General features: G+C 36.2%; 1 protein-coding gene across 1 annotated transcript in view; it reads right to left on the bottom strand.

The window, feature by feature from the left end:
• Positions 1-19,135, bottom strand: part of veph1 (ventricular zone expressed PH domain-containing 1) — a 234,384-nt gene that overhangs the window by 96,530 nt on the left and 118,719 nt on the right. The window contains exons 9-10 of the mRNA XM_028794493.2: positions 14,786-14,922; positions 10,030-10,164 (exon numbers count right to left, since the gene is read on the bottom strand). Coding sequence (XP_028650326.2) covers positions 10,030-10,164; positions 14,786-14,922 — 272 coding nt within the window. The remainder of the gene's footprint in view (positions 1-10,029; positions 10,165-14,785; positions 14,923-19,135) is intronic.

Here is a 19,135-nt window from a genome sequence, read left to right as displayed (position 1 = left end):
GTCTACGCTCTTCCCATTCTTCCTCCTCACGAATTTCTGTGAGCAGCTTCAAAAAAGATGGGGGGTTTTGCTTTCTCTCCCTTAGCCTGAGATGTAACAGCATAATTTCAGACTCAGTAGCCCCTCTTAATAACTGTTCCACCCGGGCTTTATCTGCTAGATCAGCCGAAAGACCTCCTTTCCGCACTACTTTAGCAAGCAACTTCCCTAACCTCCTAAGGAACGCAGACAATAGTTCCCCACGTTGCTGACATAGCATCCTAAATGCAATGTACAAGTCTTCCCCTGACTCAGTTGTCCCAAATATATTTTCTACAGCCTCAATATATTCTGCAGGCCGAGCATCAGGATTAGCCACTCTTACGGCTTGAATGACTTCTAAAGCTGGCCCTTTGAGACTCTCAATCAACCTCCTCCGTTTTTCTCTATCGGAGCAGTCACATTCCTCCACCATAAGCCTTGCTTGATCAGCCCAAACATCTAAGCCTTCTTCACCTGCAGGTGTGGGACTCACACCAGAAAAAACCCTTAAACGCCTATAGGCATTATTTTCATTTGAGGGCCTGACTGTCTTTCCTATCAGCTCCCCAACAGCCCGGATAATAGACTCTGGGTTACTTTGACCAGACTTATCACGCATGTACAGAGCTTGTACATCGTCCATAGTCATCCCTTCATCTTTAAGTAGGTTTTCAAATTTTTCAGTGAAACTTTCTGGGCTACCACCCACTCTATTGGTAGTCACTAGTTTCCAAACACCCCCCTCCCCACCATTAGGTAAGACTTCGGGGGGAAGTGCTTCTGTATCCACCTCAGCTTGGCATTCGCAAAGCACCTTTAAACTCCTCTGTGTAGGGCTGTACATTTTGCCCCTTACTTGGACACGTCCTAAAACTTTAATACCATGCATGGCTTCCTCAATATGTGCTATCTCAGTGTCTTCTCTTATACCAGTTAACATTACAGCATGAGCAGGGTCTATACCTTCTCCTCTGCACCAGTTGCGCAAGTCAACCGACAAGAGATTACTCCCTTCTGCATCCTCCATGCTTACACACACAAACAATCCTGTGTCTCACCTAGCAATGTATTAATCCACTCAAAAATCAGACCAGCATAAAATTCTAATTTTGAACATTACACAATATACAAGTTTCACAATAATATCACAGAACATATACTTTAAATAGAAAGAAAGAAAACTTAAAGTGAACCCTTAGGTATCCAACGTAAATCTTAAATAAAATATCCCAGCGGTGCCTCCATGTGTAACCCCCTTGCAACACCCTTCCGTTATCGGTATGCAAGGTCCTGAGCTCTTTTATAATGGTGTCGCCACCTCTATGGTGGGAAGGTACACAATCACCCACCTTCAACCTTATAATCAATAATCAAATCAGTTACTCAAATATATAAACAAAACTCTCTTTACTAAATTGAAAGTGAAACAGTTTTTTTTTTTTAAATTGATAATTTACAATATACACACTATACATAAAACACAAACAGTAACTTATTTATAACCCGATAACTATATTGGTCCCGACACTATTGGTGAGCTCACCCGGACATATTTCCACAGTCAATGAATATTACTCAATCCGTTGGGGGCCCCAAACGTAGCTCGGGTGCGTAGTGGCCAAACAAACAAAACAGAAACTGGCCCCTTCACTTGAGAATTTACTCAAGCCACTTTAACACAAATAAACAAAAAAACACACCGACCTTGTTTTGTATATTCTTCCTTCTCCTTCTTTCTCAACCACTCTCTTTACTCACTGATCACCATTTCTGCACTTGTGTCCTGCCTGCCCTCTTTCTCTTTATCCAACAACTCTTCTTTTTGTTTTATCCGCTTGCTACATTTAGTCCTTCTTTCTTTCTCTCTGTCTTGCATCGGCGTTTTGCTTCAACTGCGGTTCTCTTTTCTCTTTCAGTCCGTCTTTCTTCGACGGGCTGCCTCAACTACAACTTCCTCTTTCGTTCTGTCCGTCTTGCTTCGGCGTGCTGCCTCAACAGCGACTCTCTTTCTAGTTCTTTCTCCGTCTTGTTTTGGCGTGTTGCCTAAAACTCTCTTTCTTCTGGTCGCTGCGTTTTGCCTGAAACTTTCTTTCTTCTGGCCTCGGCGTTTTGCCTGAAGCTCTCTCTTTCTTCTCGCTTCGGCGTTTTGCCTGAAGCTTTCTTTCTTCTGGCCTCGGCGTTTTGCCTGAAGCTCTCTCTTTCTTCTCGCTTAGGCGTTTTGCCTGAAGCTCTCTTTTCTTTTTCTTTCTCTCTCACCACTCCCGTCTTCTCCTCTTCGTACCGCGACTCTTCTGAACTATCTTACATCTCTTGTTTAACTATCTTACAATGGCGTCTCCCCCCCAACCAATCCGAGGACACCTACATATATACTCAACTTCAATAAACTTTATTTACACAAAACTCGCAGTTATATATATATTCCTTTTGAAACCTGACCCAGGTTACACTTAGTATTGGTTAAAGTAATTTCTGGTAATGTAATGAAATTATATACTATATTACCTTTAAATTCATTTTTTGAAGATAATATATGAACAGTTTAATGAAAAAGTAAATGAGGGACAACACTCTATATGCTATCACAAACAGGCACAAAGCCGAAACCATCTTTACAGTAACTTGTCAAGTTTTTGGCAATCTTCCTACTTGCATTTCATTCTTAATTAGCAGGTATTTCAATAAATGAACTTGCTTTGTGTTTATTTTCCAAAAACGTACCATTTAACCCACAGCCTTGATTGACATGAACTAAAGGACAAAAACTTACTTTATTTAATATTAATATCTGAGTAATGAGGCAAAGTAATGAGGGATGAGGTGAGCTAATATATAGGAATCACCCAACATGGCCAAGGTACGGCATTATTAGCGTGTAATTAACATACAGCAAAAATGAATATAAACAACACTAAAATGGGGCGGCACGGTGGCGCATTGGTAGCGCTGCTGCCTTGCAGTAAGGAAACCTGCGTTCGCTTCCCGGGTCCTCCCTGTGTGGAGTTTGCATGTTCTCCCAGTGTCTGCGTGGGTTTCCTCCAGGTGCTCTGGTTTCCTCCCACAGTCCAAAGACATGCAGGTTAGGTGCATTGGCGATTCTAAATTGTCCCTAGTGTGTGCTTGGTGTGTGTGTGTGTGTCCTGTGGTGGGCTGGCGCCCTGCCCGAGATTTGTTCCTGCCTTGCGCCCTGTGCTGGCTGGGATTGGCTCCAGTAGACTCCCATGACCCTGTGTTAGGTTATAGCAGGTTGGAAAATGACTGACTGACTGACTGACACTAAAATGAAATTAAAACTTAACAAAATCTTTTGTTTCCTTTTCTTAACCCTCATTAATTGTCATTTCTGAAACTACAGAGAACCTTTTACACTAAGAGCAACATAAGAAACTGGTCAGAACAAATATCTCTCACTCTCTGATGACAACAGACTTAGTCCCCAGGATTTATTGGGAGCAGAAAAATGGGTAAGACTGAGAGGTAAGCACAAGACAGTAATTGTAGTCAGGGACAGGCAACATCAAAACCAGACTGATTACTAGAAACTAAGCAAATGAGAGTGAGACCAAAAATTAAAGTTGTAAATGAGTTTGAAACCATTATGAATCCTAGAACTTGGCCTACTTCCAAAATAAAATGAACTAACTACGCTAATTTGTTTTCTTAATCATCCAGTGATAATGTGACCAGAAGCGGATACGGAAGCACCACTCTATTTATATGATCCACTGGTGATATGGTTTGTATGACAAACGTGGTCATATGTCTCCTAAGTGACGTAAACTTACCAAAATAACTTTATCAGAATAATACAAAAGTTCCCCATCACTATAAATAAATTCTTAAGAATAAACAACCCATAATTTAATCAAAAAAACAATAATTACTATGGCACTTGAGGTGAATGGGAGATCTTATTCAAAGATTTGCAAAAGCCATTGGGGTATCTTTCAGAAAACTTTTAAGAGAAAATAGGAATTGCTGACAGAATCCATTTTGTAGAATCAGTTTCTTCCTGGTGGAGTTTGCTCATTCTTTAAAATATTATTATCATTATTATTATTATTATTATTATTATTGTAATCATCATCATCTCAAACTTAAATAAAGAACAAATTATTTTGTAATGTCTTTGTGACATTAAAAACATACTTCATCCTAAAATAGGTCATTGAATTTGCAGGTTATTATCATTTCTTTGGTTCATCACCAGAACATAATGATCATCAATAATATAAATATCTCATATGGGTACATTATTTATCCATGCTGGAGTACATGAACTGTTGTTTTACTTAAAGATAATTAATCTGGTTAAGCTTCCAATGTTTTTTGTACTGCTTCTTTTCTTTTCTATATTTGCAAATTACTCTATGCAATATTCAAAATCTCTGCAAAATGTTTGAACAATGCATGACTATTCACTGGGTAACCCACCTGTCAGTCAATGTTAAAATAAGCAAAGGAATGCTTTTCATTTATCTAGAGAGTAACATTGGGAAAATCCATTTGGCTTAGAAGTACTGTCAAGTCAGCCTGTGGGCACTTTTATGCACATATGCCTCTTGTGAACAGAAAAATAATAAAGAAAAAATGTGTACATATTAGAAATTGTCCTGAGCACCTTCCCCAGTTTACCTGACTACCCTATAGCTGCTACTTCCTAAGAGCTTAATCAGGATTATCTATCTATCTATCTATCTATCTATCTATCTATCTATCTATCTATCTATCTATCTATCTATCTATCTATCTATCTATCTATCTATCTATCTATCTATCTATCTATCTATCTATCTATCTATCTATCTATCTATCTATCTATCTAGATGGGCAATGCCAAGAGAAATTATTTTATAGAAGGAGGTTGAAGGGGTGAAACATTTTCTTATGTTGGCAGAACACTTACTTAGATGGTGTAGGTTTTAAAGTGTTAGGTAAAAAAAGTACAGACTAGACAACTACTAAATACAATGGTTTATCAAGGCAACCTGGAGCCTGGTAAGAAACAGATTGAATTGTAAGTGAGATTTATCCAAAAATGCATTCTTTTGAGTGGCATAAATACTGTATATACAAACAAACATGGAAGAATTATGGGGTAGTGAAAGCATAATCCAGCCAATCATTAACAGTAATGCACTTGTCAGGATCACCACATTGTTAGCTAAAGTGTATTTTTCTGAAGGCTGTAGTACTAAACACTCATTAAGTCTTTCCTGATTGAGTAATAAGAAGAAACCTCTTGATAGCCCCTGAAGAGTAAGGACCATCTGCCAAGTTGTTCTGTTTTCACACAAATCTCTATAATGGTTTTATTTTTACTTTAATCAGGAAAAAGCCCACTTTGGTATTCTCTGATGATTAAAATAGTGCAGCAACTTTAAACTTGATGAATAATTTAGTCATCACATTAAAAGAGCTGTAAAGAATTGTGTCTCAGGTTCTGATTGAAGTGGGCTTTCTGCCTGAATTTTGTTGGTCTCTTATTTTACAGCTCTTGGCTATCCTGTACACATTTTCCAGGATATGAGTGTTACACAATAAGCAGATACAAAAAGAAATCTGTTTGACTCTACTTTATGCCAAGCATGATTAATAATGAAGACTAAAGTGTCAGAAAATAGCATCTTTTCAATTTATCAATGTATGCAAAACTAAATACACAAACATCTGTCCAAAGTATAATGCATATTAGACAGCAGTCAAGTTCAGTATATAGTTATAAAATGTGCAACAATATATTTACCCCAGAAGAAGCCAACAATCAAAACAAGTAACCACAAAATTAATTTATGTAAACACAAAATATCCGAATATCTCAAAAACACATATCGTTAATGTGCAGACAAGAGATGCTGTATTGGCAGAAGGATGATTGGGAAGAAGCTGCCAGGAAAGAGGAAGAGGTGAAGGCCTAAGAGGAGGCCTGTGGTGTTGGAGGAGATGCAGGTGGTGGGTGTGGTAGTGTAAGATGCACAGGACAGGAAAATGTGGAAACAGATGATCCCGCTGTGGCAACCCATAATGGGAGCAACTGAAAGAAAAAGAAATTAATGTAAGTAGAGTAAGATTACCTTCAACTTTCCAAAATGTCATGAATTATGTGTTTTTTTTTGTGTGTGCGTCTACAAAATTCTGCAGACTGCAGATCCCAGATTTAAAATTTGCACAGCATCATCAGTATTTTGTTTTCTTCCCATAACACATACAGTATATAAACCCTTGACACACACTTTTCAAAAATCTAGGCACACTAGGGAAACCCAAAATATAAAAATGGTGGTTAGACCAATCCAAGAAACTATAGACAATTCAGCTTAATATGAATCACAGGTAAATAATTAAAAACAATTATCAAGGAAGGTATTGAACACTTGTCAAGAATATATGTAATAGCAACTGGGTTCAAATAGGGAGATCATGTTTCATTAATATGCTAGAAATCTGTGAGGAAGCAATAAAAGAATATAATCAGAGAGTTTCCATTTGATATTATTTACACTGATTTTTTAGGAGTGGTTTGATAAGGTTAGTAAATCATAGTTAAAGAAGTGGAACTTCATGGTACTATGTGTAGGTGGGTACAGAATTGGCTTAGATGCCAGTAAGGGCTACGATGAGGCAAACCTTTCCAGAATTAGGTGACATTAAAAGTGGTATCCGTTATGGTTCAGTGCTGTGACCACTATTCTTTTTAATATATGTAAATAATCTATATAAAGATATAAACAAGAAGGTGGTCATGTTTGTGGATAATTCCAAACTATACCCAAATGCATGCCAATGCTTCTTGCTTAACAACAGAATATTTTTTCTCAGCTAGGCTGGAGGCCTATGAAGGAAAAGCAATGGGCCTTTCTGAGCCATACCAAATTTGAGTGCAGTACTAGAGGTGTCACAGGTTATAGTGCCAACACTGGTAAAGAAGTGAGTCCAGCCTTCAGGAGCTGCATGGACCCTGAACAGGCAGGTGTCCAATCCCAGGGTGCATCTTGTTTTAGCAGACTAGGGGGCTTTGCCCCCTGCTCGCTTCGCTCAGAGAATAAGAGGTGACAAGATCAAAGTGTTTAAAATTATGAAGGGAATTAGTATAGTGGATCTTTGCTCTTACTTTAAAATGAATTCTCCATCAAGAACACGGGGACATAGTTGAACTTGTTAACAGCAAATTTTATAAAATGTTCAAACATTTCTTTTTCACATAAAGAGACATAGACTCATGGAGTAAATTACCAAGTAGTGCGGTAGAGAATACAACTTTAGGGACTTTCAAATTTCAACTCAGTTATTTTGGACATCTATGTGAACAAGATTTGTGTATTCTTGTCAAAATGGTTCTAATGCTGCAATGTTAACAGAAAATACTACTCCTCACACAGCTTTCATAATTTTTTTTTTTCCCATCAATTCCAGAGAGGTCTTTTTAGACATCAGAATGGGGGGACAGCTTACTGAATTTCCTTGTATGTACTATATAAATGAATCAATGTTCATTGATTTTATATTAACACCTTTTAGAGTCTGTGCAAAGGTCTTAAACATCCGGTCCAATAATAGAAGTAATGATGACAGCCCTGTTGAACACCTCTTGTAATGTAACTCAATCTGGTTCATGCAGTGAGTCATCAGCAGGATTTGACCCTTCTACTCTGTATTATCCAGTCCAGGTCAGCAACTTTGAAGCTATACTACATGTAGCTGGACATTAATATTCTCCTTATTTTTCTCAATTTGTAGTCTTAATATTCAATAAAAATTGTACATGGTCATCAACAAAATGTAACTACCACATTGTGACATTCACAAATAGCCCCAGGAGCAATTTTTCCTGCTAACATTCTAATTTACATGTAATCCTTCTGTTGTTCTATCAAAATCTTCTTTAAATAAAATCTTATTGCTTGCAAAAAAAAAATGTTAAGCATAAACAGTCGTTAAGTAAATATAAGAATACAATGCTAAACACAATGTAAACATGCAAATTAGAAACCAATTAAATTATAGATTAGTGAAACAAAAAAGTACATGGAAAAGATTCAGATGAAAGCAGTCTTCCTGTGGAGTCCCCCCTATCCTTGTAAATAAAATGCTACTTTCATCATTGCAAGTAAAACAAATGCCTAATACTGTAACTAATGCTGGTAAGCAACACCAAAAGGAACAGTAAGACTCCATAAATGGAAACAGATGACACATTGAACAGCAGCTGTTATTTTTTTACCACTTTCACAAGAAGTGAAAATTAATCAGATAACAAGACATTAACTTTTTTTATTTTACCAAATTCTTCTTTTATTGGAAACGTTTTGTCTGTTCATATATTTAACTATGACTATATATGCTAGGAATTACCTCTAAATTAACATTTGCCTTGCCCTTGGTCATGCCTTGAACTTCTTATTGCTTTGTGATGCAAATTACTTAGTCATCATTTGAGTCTCCTTCTGTTATAAGTCACAATATTACTTAAACTGGCCTCTTTCTTCCACTTATTCATCACACTATCATGAAAGCAAATTCTAGTGCCATGTGTGCATGCTCCCAACCTCTCCCCTCCTGACTTCTTGGGTCTTTTGCTGCTGTTTTTCTACTTTTAAGCTGCTTTGGCTAGTCTCTTGATAATGACAGTGTCCTCTAGTAGAACTCTTTTAAATAATACAATTAATTCTTCTTGACATAAGATGTTTCTAATAATACAGCCCCAAATGCTCAGTGGGAGAGCATGGGTAGAAATATAAGAGAAAGTCAATAAGCAACACAGAGTCATAGTAACTGGCGTGTGGAGGCCACATAGCCTCAGGTTTTATTTATCAATTTCACCACATCTCTCAGTTGACAAAAATATGTACACTATATAGAATAATCATTAAAATTGGGAGAAGGTTAGTCTCAGTCAGCAAGCATCGTATATAATGTATATACAGTTTATGTATAAGTTGTTTTTTTAAAATCCCAAATATTTTTCTTGGTGAGTTCTGTACTCCACAAATTGTTCACTCTGCATACCTTCACACCTGGACAAACTGGTGAGGAAGGCAGTCTCTATTGTACTATTGAGCTGGACAGTTTGACATCTGTGGCGGAACATTTATGTATTTAAAGAGGAACAAACAAAATACGATCTATCTATCTATCTATTTATCTATCTATCTATCTAGTACAGGGGTGGGTAAATTCATTCCTGGAGGGCCGCAGGTTTTTGTTCCAACCCAATTGCTTAATAAGAAGCACTTATTGCTCTAGAAACACTTCTGCTTCATTTTAGTTATCTCCCTCGTTAAGATTATGAACCCTTATTGCTTATTTAAGTCTTAAACAGCTGCATTCTTGGTTTTTAATTGCTCCTTATTAGCAATAAGATGCAAATGACAAAAGAAACCAGCAGTTATCCATTTTGCTTGTTACCCTTTACACCTGCGTGTGTTTATCGTGCACTATTTGGTTTAATTAAATACTTGGAAGGAAAGAGAAGAGAAAAAAGTGAAGGACTGAGAATTACCCATCCGTTTTACACTTCAAAGTATTTGGATGATATCCTTAGAATGGAAAAAAAAAATCTAGAATAGGAGAATGACTTGACATAGCAGAGTTAAAGCACTAACAAGCCATGAAATGTAATTATTGGCAAGGATTGTTTTCTAATTAAGCAACTGGGTTGGAACAAAAACCCGTGGCCACTGCGGCCCTCCAGGAATGAATTTGCCCACCCCTGATCTAGTATACATTTTTCTTATCCTCTTCTACTAGTTACACTCTAGGAACAGATACTTGATTGCAAGTGCTCTCAGAAAAGGCTTGGATTTAGGACAGGCTGCAATTGACACACTATTTTATATTCAGTAAGCCTTGTGCTATTTATTTTAATACTAAATATATTAAAGCAAAGCTTAATTACACACAGCATGTAAGAAAAGACAAACATATTGCTTGAAGATGACAGCTGTCACCATTCATCTGTTATGCAGTGATTTAGTCAGCTATTCACAGGGTCTGTTCTTTTTTGATTACCTTATTCTGAGGAAAGGCTGCATGTATCATTGCAGATTCAAAACTGCAAATGCTGTTAAGATGAGTTGTATCCCACAGTGACTTCAGAAGTTGAACAGATGTGTCACTGATTGATAAAGGTTCTGTAGACAGGCTCTGAGGGGTAAAATAAAAGCAACCGACTTATTAAGTTGGTCATAATTGTCACTAGACAGACAGATAAACAGAACTTTATTTATCCTCAGGGGAAATTTGGCTCCTTAAATAAACAAATATACATATATACACTCTCACACACATAGACACTATGGTCTGAACACACACCAGATTGACTAAAAAGAAAGAAAATGTAAAAAAGAAAATTCTGACTTGTCAAACACAATCATAGTGAGACATAATGCAGGGATATTGCTGTTGGTATAAAGGAAGCCCCAGTAACGTTTCCTGGCAATCTTCTGCTGAATGATATGTTGGATGAAAGTTGTCATTATGAGCGTGTCGGCATTAGTGTGTAGCATTGTTTATAATGACACTCAGTTTTGTTTTCATTCTCAGTAACATTTTAGTTTAGGTTCTGCAAAAATGCATCTCGTACTCAGTTACTATTATGTAACAAGACCTTAATATACAACTTCTTTGGGTCTTTATAACACTTAAAAAGCATCAGTAAAATGTTTATTTATCTCTGCAATGCGACTTACTAACAAAATTTTACTTTGGACTGGTCTGACGTAGCTTAACTGAGACACATTTCTCTTTATATTACATATTCAGTATAAGTGTAAGTAATGCTCCCAATCTGTCAATATGCCACACTGCAAAGAGATGAATAACCTTTATACTATCTGATGTTTTATAAGTGTTATGAAGACCAAAAGAAACCTTTGTTAAGGTCTTGTTACATTAGGAGTAAATGAGTAATACTTGCATTTTTCTAGTACCTAAACTAAAGTGTCATCTAGTTCTCTTTTTCTCTATTACCTTCATTGGGTCCAGAGTGTACCCCATAACCAAGTCTGCCCCTTAATTTATTTGTCAATTTGGTGGGCCAGTCTTGAAGTGACGTAACTAGCCCAGCACACCACAGAGTGAAAAATCGCACTGGGTGTCACAATGCTCCAGCATTGCTCACATCCACATCAGATACATTGTCACTGAGTCTGTCCAATAGATGGTCCATTATCCAGGATACCAGCTTACCCCCTAACTAATATGAGGAAGGCTTTAAATGGCACATCAATTGGTACTGTACTGGTAAACCTGTACATATGTCAAGTCAAGCAGTTTTGATGTGCTATCAAAAACACAGGAAATTTAAGTTTTCTAGAGGACAATTTCAGATGAATGCCCATCCAAGTGCTAGCTCTCAGTGTAAGCTTGGTTTACCGAGTTCTGACATAACGCTGAACTTTTCCCTCACTTCACTACAGAATATTAAAAAAAAATCATAATAATAATACTATGGTCATGTTGAATTACTACTGAAGAAAACACCCATTTAAAGCATTTCTTTTTCTTTTTAGAAAAACAATTAGAACTAAGTCTTTAAATACACATAAGGATTAGCTTCCTATTTGTCTCAAAATACAAGAGTTCCGCATCATTCTTCGGAAACTAGAAATGCAACACTAGAAAGTGGAAAAAACATCACTAGAAGGCCATCTGCACTGTTTGTTTCTTGGCCATGCAACTTAGTCATTACTAAGTGAGTGAGTAGGTGAGTCAACAGTGTGATTTAACTCTGCTACTCTATGGAAATATAGTCAAACTCCACAACCTCCCACCTACACTATAGGCAGTTAGAAATGAACAAATACAAAATAACAGATTTTAAGATTGTGTACAGCAGTGTGCCCCTTTTTTACATAAACAACAGTTAAGTATTAATGACTGCTCATTGTCTAGAGCCAGTCAAAGGGAACACCCAAGGTTATCCATCTGTCTTTCTCAGGATTTTCCTCCCCTTGTAGTTCCAGACTTCTTTTCATAGCACCTAGTCATGGAGGTTTAACAGGTTTGTATACCTGCAGTAGTCTGTGCTGTCATGTATTTTATGTGCCTATTCCTATTCAATTCTGAATCCCTCAATGAAACCCATAGGTTGACACCTGTACACCTTAACTTCTGAGACCAGTTAAATGCAATACTCTGGGACAAATTAATATTGCAATAGTATGTTTTCTGTTAATTATGAAAGCACAAAGAAAAAATCCAATAATAAATGATTAAGTGAGAGTAATACAATACATAATATACTAACTAATTGCTTACTTAGCTTACAGACTTTATAATATATTAAAAATATAAGTAACTAAAGGAAAAGAAAGGTCTTACAATAATCCAGTAAAACTGACACAGAGTTTTCCCTTCTCTGCTGTTTTAGGATGAAAAGTTAAACCAGTCTTTATTTTAAAATGTATTTACAGCATGCCTCCTGGTGCAACAGTGTGTTGAAATGCCATCATACTCCAAATGACTTTTTGCCTGAAAAAGGTAATCTGTTCTGGCATGAATCAGTACTCCTCTTTTTTCCTTTATTTTTATTTTAGTGATTAATTAAGTATTTTTTATATTTATATATATATATATATATATATATATATATATATATATATATATATATATATATATATATATATATATATATATATATATAGCATTTATATAGCACTCTGCATCTGATATACCTTAGTTCAAAAGTTCACTTAAACTGTAGCTTACAAAATATGATCCTATCCCTGTCATTTTCTAAACATACATTTTATTGTCACAGAAAAAAGTCTCAATCATCAGCATTTATGTTTCCTTAGTAATTTTAAATTATTTAATTTAAATGTTAAAAACTAGTATATTAACTTTGTTTTTATAGATTTTGAGCATCTTAAATTCATTTAGGCTGAAGTTTTGGCTAGTGGTCTATGATGGCTTATCTTCTTGACAAAAATGAAAACAAAATGCAAAACTACAATTTGTATATGTATTTTATATTCACTCATGTTTGGTTTAATTGACTTCACTTCTCAGTGTAGCCTCAGATCTCTGTTTTCAAATATATTGCATTGACTTTGAATTTCAAACTCATGCAACATGTATAAATATAAACACTTGAAATACGAGCAATCTCAAAGATTAACAAAAACAAGCTCTGATGATATAATGTCCATTAACATTATAAGTAAGATATGGCTAGCTGATGATGGATGAAAGAAAAACTCCAGAGAACAGCACTCCTTGAGAAAATAAACTGGTGGGTATCCAAGTTCCTTTATAGCACAGCACTGATGACCGAGGCCAACTGGATGCCCTCTTTCAACCAGACATTGTACAATATTGGTACATGCTAGACAGTCTGCTGTAATCCCGTGTACTGGATTTCACTGTAAAAACAAGCTCTACTATCCAACATATATTTTCAGTGCTAATTCTCCCTTAGTGAGTAGTAAAAGGGCAGGGTGACACCAGCATTCACAGACACAGCTGTATAAATTGACAGATTTCAGTTTTTATAATAAAAAATGCAGTGCACACTATGAAAAAAGCTGTGTGGGTTTTATGACTTTTCTGCAACTATAAATCAAGCGCTAACTCTGCAATATGAACAATTTTCTTTCATTCTTGAAAATGCATATTTGTTATTAATACCATAAAATAATTTTTCTTCATGAGCATAATCTCAGCTGGCATAATTTGTGTACAGCATTATCTGCCAAATGCGTTGTGCCTGACATTCATCATCTATTTTTTTAGCCTAATGAAGTTGCTACAGATGTATCATGTTTCTACCTCACTGGAAATCAATCTGTTTACTCCACAGGAACATCCAGCAATCAGCAAGGGTGCCAGCTATTTACAAAAGTTTATCTTGTCATGACTAGCTCAATACCTGCCTAATGCATAAATTATGAATTTATTGAGATTGCTGTGTGGGAGATCCTTTCACCAGCTACTTTCTCCTATTTTTATCCAGAGTAGGGCTAAACAGTAATCCAGATAGTTAGCTAAAAAATACTTCAACCAGGGTAGAAGACTAAATGCCTAAGTACGGAAGCCTTGGGTCGATGAAGGTTGTAATTCATTGGGTCTACTATCTGATTATCAATATATCTCAACATAATGGCCCATAAATGTGTTGCTCAGATGGGAGTGTAGGCCCTGAAATGCATTGAGAAAAACTTGGGGAAAAAAAGGAACCTGACAGGAAGAAAGAAAACATATATCAGCCTGCTAGGTGCCACACATGGGGAGGCCCTTTTGGACACTACCAGAAGAACAATTTATTCCAGAACTGAGACAGTTTATTAATTGTGTGTACAGTATGTATACCTTAATTCATCTTTAGTTCACACAGTTTTAACACTTGTTTAAAAGTCAGTCTCTCATTTTCAAAATTATTATGATTTCCCATTGCAGTCAAGAGTAGGATATACAGTAACTGCATTGAGGACAAATGATGAATGAGGGGAGGACAGCATTCCTTCATATTTTGTCATTATGAAAATATAAAAAATAATAAAGGTAAATAAATTACCTATTTTAATAACATCTAACATTCCAAATACCATAAACTGCATCCTGAGAATTCTGCAACTCATAGATATCAGTCAAACCAAATTATACTCTACATTGAAAGAGAGCCGATAATACAGCTACAAAATTCAAGGCTTTGCTCTGTTTTCTGGCTCGTGGATAGCTTTTATTTATTAATGTGCATGCAGGGTGGAAAAGAGATTTAATTTGATATACGTGGAGGTCAGGTTTTATTTGTTAAAAGACCTACCTGTTTAACAATCAGCATGATCTGAATCCAGACTTGAGGCTGTCTACTGTTGAGAGTGAAGCTGGATTTGCTATAGAGACAGTAGTGGCCCTTCAAAGGACATGTGAAATGGAGCTTGATCACATTTCTAACAGAGTCTATAAAGGGAAAACAATATTACAAAGTTAACTATATTTAATTAACTCTATCTATCTATCTATCTATCTATCTATCTATCTATCTATCTATCTATCTATCTATCTATCTATCTATCTATCTATCTATCTATCTATCTCTTTAAATTAATTTTATTGAAGATGACTAGAAGCTGAAATTCAATAACAGATTCATGGTTAACCAAACATGCTTACATTTAAGTACTGTAATTTAATGTCACCTACTGCCCTGGTGTTTGGATGGAGGTAGAGGATATCAGTCCCTAGAGGAAATCCACACAAACATGGCAGCAACATGTAAACTCCATAAAGAAGCCTTATCTCAGCCTGGAGCCCAACTACTGGGAGACAGTAACATGTCTAGCCCTAACCTTAAATCTAACATTACAGTACACTATGCATAACCTGTATTGAGTAAAGCCATTCTAAAACAGAAAGCCATCATTATCACTGCCACATGAATAAAATAGCACAAACTTTTCTCATTTATACAGGTACTACATTATGACATCTCCTAGATTATGCAAGGCATCTTTGCTAAAGTACTACAGTGGATAAATGACTTTGGCTTCTGACACATATGGAGGTTCCATGTGAAGAAAATTATCATGTTTCTTTGTATAATAGCTACCTAAAAGTCTGAAAATGGTTGGAGTTGTGGATTCCATTCCCATGTAACATTTTGGAGCCATGCCATTCATCTATCAGCAAGGTATAATGCATATTCTGGTATGGTATATACAAATCAATGGCAGTTGTGAACATAAATTAAGTCTAGAAGGTGAAAATGAAAACAGCATGTCCACAAGCATATGTGAGTCTAATATAATACACAACACAGACAGATTTACCAATGCTTAGATATGCAGTAGTTCATTTTTGGCTAGGGATCTGCCGGTTCGAATCCCGTAAATGCTAATAGGGACTCTGCTCTGTTGGGCCCTTGAGCAAGGCCCTTAACCTGCAATTGCTGAGTGCTTTGAGTAGTGAGAAAAGCGCTATATAAATGCAAAGAATTAATTACATTTTTCTTTATGTTACCAACATATAACTGAATCAGAACTATGTGTATTGATATGGTTTGCTGTATTTAAAACTTTTTTTGAATATTATTTTTTTTTTACAAAACTAGAATATTAAAATTCTGAGTTGTGACTTCTCAGTAACTCCGGTTTCCTCCCACAGTCCAAAGACATGCAGGTTAGGTGGATTGGCGATTCTAAATTGGCCCTAGTGTGTGCTTGTTGTGTGGGTGTGTTTGTGTGTGTCCTGCGGTGGGTTGGCACCCTGCCTGGGATTGGTTCCTGCCTTGTGCCCTGTGTTGGCTGGGACTGGCTCCAGCAGACCCCCGTGACCCTGTGTTCGGATTCAGCGGGTTGGAAAGTGGATGGATGGATGGACTTCTCAGTAAAATAATAATCACTAATAAAACACACCCAACATACAGTAAGCAATGATACAATTAAGGGTACAGAAAAACTTATATAAACGACAAACATTAACAAGCGTATAAAATAATGACCAAAATATATCTTTATTTAATATCCTGAGTCAAAAGGCACTCTTGTGCCACATTATGAATTAAATTTATTTTGACTCTTAATATATAATAATTCTTATGATAGCGAGTCTGCATTTTCCCAATGTGTTTTGGTTCTATGATGATGTACTAATGTCTCCTTATTCACTTTTACTTAACATAAAAAGAAGGAAAATCTCTCTCTCACTCTATAGCTAAAAGAATTATAAAGCTCTAATGTCTCACCATCCTGAATTGAATTAAGGAAGTTTGAGAACATTGTGGTATTTGTGGAATTAATTACTTAACTATGATTTCAGAATTTGCCAAATATAAGAAACTTCACCCAAATCCAATAACTACATATGTCCTATACAGTTATGATTTCAGTATTTTGTGCTAAACCATTGCCATCTGTGAAATGATAATTAATTCACCTGTGAATACTCCTTCTCATGGAAAGATATAGTATTTTTGAAAATCACAAAGACAAGAAGCCAAAGATCTATATACTAAGGAAGCTAAAGCTGCTAACCAACCTTGTAGATGTTATAATTGGTGATCACTTTCCCAAGGTTGTCAACAAATTCCTTAAGCCTGCAATTCAACTCTCATTTCTTCATTTCTGCCACTACTCAGGTAAAAAGTATCTTCCTTCCCCTGTTACAGAATTAGTGCCTGGTAACTTCTTGGTTAATTATTAGGAGATTGTTTGAATTTTCACTTCAAAAATGTAGTCTCGTTAGTTCTCCTTTTCATAATAAAATACAGGGGTAAGTAAGAGAGCAAGAAACTATTCATATTCATATTACATGCAACATTAGAGAACAAAGGGAAAAAAAAAACCTTATAAAAATGTGATTTAACTAGAAAAAATATACTTTAATGGTTGGCTTATTTTGGCAGGCTGTAGCAGGCACTTGCTATTTTACACATACAACAATGGATGTGTCAAAGAAAAAGAATTATAAACTAAGGACTTCTTGGACAGAAAAAAGAAGCAAGTTTGCGTCTTCTGTGTTTTTAGGAAATCAAATTGGCACTGTCATTACATGGCTGAAAAAATGGCAAATGGTAGGTAAGGACAGTACACTATTTAAAGATTAATCTACTCTGCGGTGAACAACTTTAGTGACTTAGGCATATTCTAAGAGGAAAAATTCAGAAAAATGATGAACATTAGGACTGAATAGAGAGAAAAATGCTAAAAGGACAACCAAGAGTGACTTGTTTAAGCAAAATAAAATTACAGAGCTCTTAATGCATGCCAAAGCCAGAAGACAGGGGTAGGGAGAAATGAATAAATGGATGTTGTCCATGAATCTGGATCAGGGTTAAAAGAAATTTTTGATGATGATGATGATGATATTAACATTTAAAAAGAGATCCTTTTCTTATGCCTAACACTCTGACCAAGGCAACGATGAATACAAATTCTGATAAAAGTGAGAAGGCCATTCAGTCCATTAAGGTGATTCCTTAGTTAATGCCTAAGTTGCTCCAGTATCTAATTAAAGTAATTTTTAAAGCAAATCAAAGTTTCTACTTTAAATGCTTGACATTTCCTTGCCTCTTAGTGTGCTAAAGTACTTCCTGGATTCCATCCTGAATGTAATCTACTTCCATTTACTTTCCAGTGACACATTCAAATATGGAATACTGTTTGTACCAAAATAAAATAAATAAATGAAAAAAATGATAATCTATAATAATAAAAGGCAAAGCCCTCACTGACTGACTGACTGACTGACTGACTCACTCATCACTAATTCTCCAACTTCCCGTGTAGGTGGAAGGCTGAAATTTGGCAGGCTCATTCCTTACAGCTTACTTACAAAAGTTAGGCAGGTTTCATTTTGAAATTCAAAGCGTAATGGTCATAACTGGAACATATTTTTTGTCCATACACTGTAATGGAGGAGGCGGAGTCACGTATCGCGTCATCACGCCTCCTACGTAATCACGTGAACTGACTGTGAACTCAGTACGTAGAAAAGAAGGAGGAGCCCCAAAGAGCGCAGAAGAAAACATTCATTACACAATTGACAAGGCAGCGAAACAATAAGAAGCGAGTGAGTGACGCATACAAGCATCTTCATAAGACACGAGGTATAAAAAAGCACGGTGTAAACCGTAAGTCTAAATTAACTTTATACAAACGCTCCCGCTGCCGTTTGCAATACCATATTCGCGAGATACAAGTTTAATGAGAAGACACGAGGTATAAAAAAGCACGGTGTAAACCGTAACCTTAACTTTATAGAAACGCTCCCGCTGCCGTTTGCAATGCCATATTCGCGAGATACAAGTTTAATGAGAAGACACGAGGTATAAACGACAGTTTGCATCACTTTGTAACAGAGTTAAAATTGCTGTAGCGAGAAACTTTTAACTGCCGGGTCTTAGCTAACATTAAATAAACCCGTGGACATCGCAACATCACACAAGAGAGTGGCTCACGTGAAGTGACTGAACGCAGCATGAGTGATCACTTCCATGAATCAAACCTGTTCAAAAAACACATTACACTATTGATAAGGTAGGAAAAGAATATGAAACAAGGCACGGTATAAACCGTAACTTTAAGTTTATAGAAACGCTGCCGTTTGCAATACCATATTCGCCCCTGCGAAGCGCGGTGATTTTGCTATATATATTAAAGTATTTCAACCATTG

This window comes from Erpetoichthys calabaricus, chromosome 2 (genome assembly GCF_900747795.2).
Source record: "Erpetoichthys calabaricus chromosome 2, fErpCal1.3, whole genome shotgun sequence".
Classification (NCBI taxonomy): Eukaryota; Metazoa; Chordata; class Cladistia; order Polypteriformes; family Polypteridae; genus Erpetoichthys; species Erpetoichthys calabaricus.
This window is presented reverse-complemented; position numbering and strand designations above follow the sequence as displayed.